Genomic DNA, 6,000 nt, shown 5'->3' with positions numbered 1-6,000 from the left:
CCCCGTTCTGCCTGTTGGCGTCACCTGATAGAGGTGTAGTGCTTTATCTTGTTATGCACAATGTTGTTGATTATTCTCTCAGAACCAGCTAAATACATGGGTCTGGGGTAGAGATCTTCAGAATTGGTTTGGCAACCGCTGTGTCAACTCGTGGCACAGCACATGTCTTGTGAATTCTCCGGCCGAAGCTCCAAATAAACCATCAGTGTTTGCCATCAAAGTTCCTGCTCTCCTCGTGTCTCTCTGAGTCCTGTCTCCATTGCTTCAGAAGTTTTGATCACAGTATGGGGCTTATCAAGAATGAATGGAAGCATGAAGACTTAATGTCAAATTGTAGAGAGATAAGCTTACTCTACTATAGCAGTTGTAGACAGAATAATTTACTTTTCTTATTTTCCTGTTAGGTGTAAACTCATAAGAGATGTGAGACCAAACAATGCTGTCTAACTTTTAAAGGTGCAAAAACAACAATTGAAACCAACTTTGAACTTTTGATAGGCTGTAAATCTGGCCAACTGATAAATGTCAAATGAAAAATGTGCCCTTTTAATGAATGTGATTTAAAATGTGTATAAGTCTTTTTGGATTGAATCCAATAAGCTAACATCAACATGTGCACAAACCCTGTCCCTCCAACATGATGGACAAACCCTCTGGCAGCTTTCTTTCTGTTTCCTCTAACATTGACTGTTGGCAGACTGAATGCTACAGTACTGTATACGAATTAAACATTAGTAACATTTCCCAAACAAGAAAAGAAGAACAAGTTGTCACATTTAAAAACAACATAAATGCAGAATAGTTATTTGGTAGTCATTTTGAACTGGTCATTCAACTTTATGCTCCAGTTAGTCAAACATGTTAACCCCTTATTGATTTTCTACTGTTTATCTTTTTCCTCAAAGTGGACCTCATGTTTATCAGTTTCTCAACTGCTTCTGGGAAATGGTGTGTATGTGGTTGTGTTCGTACATGTGTACAGAAAGACTACGTGAGGTGAGGTGGCGGTGGGGCAGTGAGAGGATAAAAGGAGGGTGCTGCACAGCGACACTTCACTGACAGAGGATCAGGATCAGGTAGGAGGATGAGGAAGACTCTGCTGTGGCTGCTGGCCTCTCTGGCCTTCGTCTCCCTGACTTCTCTTGCTGATGGAGCTCCATTGTAAGTAGACATGTCGTACCTTTACTAACTTCAGCTCTGCTGGGATAATTTCTCAGAAAACAACGATATATTTTTGTTTTGTTTTTGGTTATCTTCCTGGTATACACATTGTTATTGGTTAAACTGTAATGGGAGCAACAATTGTTGTTCGCTACATTCATATTATTCAAAAAGCTTTTGGATTTACCTTAACTTGTGTCTTTCATAATGAGGAGCTACAGTCCACTCTGTGTTACAAAATGCAAGGTCATGTGGTGTTTCAAATGATGCCAATAAGTTGGCCTCATTTTTTGTTTAGAGTTTGCAAAACGATGCAAAATGCCAGACAGAGCAAGGGTCTAGAGATATGATGAAATATTGTGTTGATCCAGTGCTGGATCTTTGTCAATGTAATCAATAGATTACTCATTGTGTGTGCATCCATGCTGGAGCTCATGATCCACATCTTTTAAAATAGATCTAGTTTTTTTCTTCGGTTTGGGGGAATTGAAACCTAAAGTTAAATGTTCTGCTCCCTCTTACTGTTCCTTTTAATTATCTTCTTACCAATTGGGTTTATTTATTTGACCACTTTAAGCACATACACAAAACTCTTGCAGTATCCCATATATTTATTTGTATGCTCACTATTTCCAAAACACATGAATATTCTTTTAAACTTTACTATTTGAAACACTTCAAACTCGTCCTGCGAATGGAAATAAACCATGGAGGCATCATTAATTCAAGGTGAGTAATTCATTAAAAAGGTTGTTTTGTGTGTGAACTGAAGTAATATTTTGAACTCTTTTTTTTCAGTACATCCAAAACAGCATGTGGTTCGTTCTGCTCGCTGACATCACATTCACATTAATATATATCTTCTTTTCCGCCCCCGCTTTGCAGGGAGGTGATGTCTGCCCCCAACTTGTTGAGGGTAGGAACAGCAGAAAACGTTTTTGTGGAGTGTCAAGACTGCACAGGTGCAGACAAAAGGGTGGAAATCTATGTGATGAACCATCCAACCAAAAACAAAATACTGGCAACTGCATCTGTGACGCTTACCAGTAGAGATAACTTCCAGGCGCTGGTAAAGATAATGGTAAATGATGCGCTATAACTCGGTTGCATTTTCTAAGATGATCTATGAATCTATGAATTAAAAAATGCACATCATGTACACACCCTGCTCCTAATGCACTGTTTGTATTTCTTCATAATGATTCAGATCCCTACTGGAGACTTCAGTAAGGATCCCAGCATTAAGCAGTATGTGTATCTGCAAGCTATGTTCCCTGAACGACTGCTTGAGAAGGTTGTCCTGGTCTCCTTTCAGTCTGGGTATATCTTCATCCAAACTGACAAGACCCTCTACACCCCCAACAGCAGAGGTGAGTTTATTCATTAATCAATAAATCCAACACACTCTCACTCCCTAAACGTCCAGGAGCGACGCTTGGTCAGGGTCCCCTTCGATTCGGAGAAACAAATATTTTTTCAGAGTTTAGGATGGCAGAAGACACTACACTACCCATAATCCTCAGCTATCGTTTGGGACTACACCATGTGCTTTGTTTGACAAACCCCGTGATTATTTCTCAAGCTCTGTGATTGGATGTTGGAGTGGCAGTGCGCGAAGTTTACACCGCGTCAAACAGCACTTTGAAATGGAATGAAACCCATCGAGGGCACACTATCCAAATCAAGACTCGAACGTGCCCTACCCCCCCTTAGGTCACAGGCTCCTCCAACAGTGCAACACAATAAAACAGATACACAGAAAACATAGTGCAAGTAAATAAAAAAATGTAAATAGTAAAATAGTAAAAAGTGAAATAGTGCAATAAGAGTCTATATACAAGTGATTGGAATATGATATATTAGACAAATAATTGAGTAGCAGCCAGATTAATGTTATGGATGTTGTTTCAAAGTTCAGGTGTGTAATAGTCTTCTGGCCTGTGGGATGAAGCTGTCCCTGAGTCTGGTGGTTTTAGTCCTGATGCTGCGGTACCGCCTGCCAGACGGCAGCAGACAGAACAGTTTGTGGCTGGGGTGATGGGGGTCTTTTATAATCCTGAGGGCTTTCTTTAAGGTTAACCTGGTATTTTTACTACATTTATTTTAGTTACTTTACAGATTTGGATTAATGATGTGAAATATAAACAACCCTTAAATCAGACTTTAGTTACACCTGAGTAAAATTCAGTGAAGGTGATTGTCAAGTGCCAACAATCAGGCGAGATATTTGGTAGTGGGTGCTTGAGAAGACAAAAAATGTATCTGCAGATCCCTATAAAGCATATTCATTACTCGTTATTCTCTAATTGTTCATCAAAAACTGTATATAATGGCTATTTTGCACATCCCTTTCAAGATTTCAAGATTTTCAAAGGTTTATTGAAATATCATTATGTTACGTCCAGATCTAGGGGAACCTAGGCGCAACACAAAGTTGCACTCTCCCCACTTTTCCCACTCCCAAGAACATGGACGCCAAGACAGAGAATGTCGTTTGGTAAATTTAATTACCAAATCAGAAGCCAAAAATACTTTCACAAAAACATGCTGAAAGTCTGATAACAAATATAACAAACAGGAGTAACAAAACCACAAAACGAACTAACCTTTAACACAAAAATCTTACCTAACAAATGAGAAAAATAAACGTACAGGCTTTATTCCTACTCTAATGTAAAACAGGAGAAAACGAATAATCCAAAAGAAAAAGGGTTTTGCACTCTTGTGTCTACAAAGACAGGTTTAGCAGCTTTTCTTCCTACAGTCTCACAGCAGAAGAGAGGGACCGGTATACGGTCAAATGTAAGTACACAGCACAACAGGACAGAGATCTCAACACACGCAGAGTTGTGAGTAGGAGAAGTTGGGTCAGAGAGACCGGCAGAGGAACTGCACGGCTGCAGCTAAATATGCTCCCATCTCCTCAGGTGGACCAATCAGCATGCAGAAGGTAGCTAATCAGCTAACGGGCACCACCTGCTTGCTCACTCACACACACACACTCACAGACACAGGAGGAGGGAAAAATATACACACAAATGACATCTTATAAGAGTATAATAAATATGTAGAATATCGGTTAAAATAAGTGCTTCAACATAGTTAACCTGTTAAGCCCGAGAGACCCCGGTACCGGGGCACTGCCGCAAAACTTGCAGGAAACAGTGTCTGAGGGCATGTTCATTTAATAAAACTATGAATGTTTTATATCCATGTAACGGGAAGAAACTCATCTAACTTTTTTTTTTTTTCAAAAGAAAACCCACAATGCTAACTCTGAGCCTCTGAATTAGCAACGAGCGAAAAATGCTAACACCTTACTGCACCGAAAATCACTCACAAAACCTTATTATTTATCTTTTCACCACATCCAACACATCGATTCACATCGTGAGGTGACACAGAATCGATTGACACCGACATTACCACTGAATTATACGTATTTGCGACGTTATAAGCAAAAACGGACATCAAAACAGGTGACACTAGGTAGCTAAAAATGCTAACATTTTTACCTTGGCTCCTTGTAGTCTCTCCAAAGTGGTCTTCAATGGCATTAAAACGATAAAAATGCTGCTGAAGTTAATCCATAGGTTAATCTAATGTGTCTGTGTCCCTTTGAAATGATTTCTGATAATCCATAAGCATTAAAACTGCTTTTCCGTTTCCAGATGTCAAAGCTAGAGATAGGTCCACTCTGATGCAAAATTACATGCGCGAAGCCCCCACCTTTTCTCTTCACAACGTGTGTGTGTGGGGGACTCCCCCTTCGATTCTATTGGCTCTAACGGTCAGAAAGAGGTGTCAACCATCAAAATCAAGCAAGGGGGGCCAGAGATATGGAAAATCCACCCAAATGACCCCAGAAGTGGTTTCTTTTTGCTAAATCTCTCTAAAAAGGTAAAATGTCACTTGTTTTGCATCAATCTTGATACAGGGTACTTATTATATGTTGTACTTTGGATTCCTAAAGCTTTTAGTCTACTAACCCATCATCTAAAGGTAGTTTTCACTATAAGTAAAAAATAATTTTTGGACGGACACTATAATTTACAGTTTTTTACTATGTAAAATCTGAATTTTCTTTAAAATACATCTATATTGATTCTGACTTTTCTACATCCAACTCACAGGTTTATCATTACTTTGAGAAAAAAGATTATTAATTTAACCCTTTTAGAAGGGAAGATATGGTCATTTGTTCTGGGAATGTCATTTTTGAGCCTGAGACCTGAAAAACAGGCTCAGGGCTTAACAGGTTAACATTGCAGGAAAGTTGATTGTCAAGTCCCAAAACAAACCATGCAATATATTAAACGTTAAGTACTTTGTCAGGCTTAATATAGATACCCCCACATTTTTTTGCTTACATGTATTTAAAAGAAGACCTTAACCTAAAGTATTATTTAATGCTTAAAGGGGACCTATCATGCAAAATGCACTTTTGTACGTCTTTTATACATGAATATGTGTCCCCGGTGTTCCAGGGAACTCACCAAGTCGCCGGTCAAGATGTCCATTAAAGTTTAAATCTTCCGGACAAAATTAGAAAAGTGCCGGTCAAAGGTCTTCTTTGTTATTTATTGAGCTTTAAAACAAATGAATAACGACTCTATAACTACTTGTACAACTTGTATTTGCCGTACTCGCTTTAACTGTTAGCTCAGGTTAATCTCGCCCTCCTCCGACGTAAGCGGTTCTTGCTTCTAGACGGACAACTTTTTGGTGCTCGAAACGAACCGGATTCCGGAGCTTATGGCGCGTTACCACTACAGCGCGGAGCACGGTTTAAGAGGGCTGTGACGTCAGCGGCCCGTCTTTGGTTGCGTTTCCACCATA

The 6,000-nt window shown here is 39.4% G+C and overlaps 1 protein-coding gene across 1 annotated transcript in view; it reads left to right on the top strand.

Annotated features, from left to right (window-relative positions):
- Positions 1–1,044: 1,044 nt before the first annotated feature.
- LOC117478297 (complement C3-like) overlaps positions 1,045–6,000 on the top strand; it is a 46,328-nt gene continuing 41,372 nt past the window's right edge. Inside the window, exons 1-3 of the mRNA XM_034125289.1 lie at positions 1,045–1,161; positions 2,047–2,242; positions 2,369–2,531. Of these exons, the coding sequence (XP_033981180.1) occupies positions 1,085–1,161; positions 2,047–2,242; positions 2,369–2,531 (436 nt within the window). The 5' untranslated portion in view covers positions 1,045–1,084. The remainder of the gene's footprint in view (positions 1,162–2,046; positions 2,243–2,368; positions 2,532–6,000) is intronic.

Source organism: Trematomus bernacchii, unplaced genomic scaffold (genome assembly GCF_902827165.1).
Source record: "Trematomus bernacchii unplaced genomic scaffold, fTreBer1.1, whole genome shotgun sequence".
In the NCBI taxonomy this organism is placed as follows: Eukaryota; Metazoa; Chordata; class Actinopteri; order Perciformes; family Nototheniidae; genus Trematomus; species Trematomus bernacchii.
Note: the sequence above shows the minus strand (reverse complement) of the source record. Positions and strands in the feature narration are given on the sequence as shown.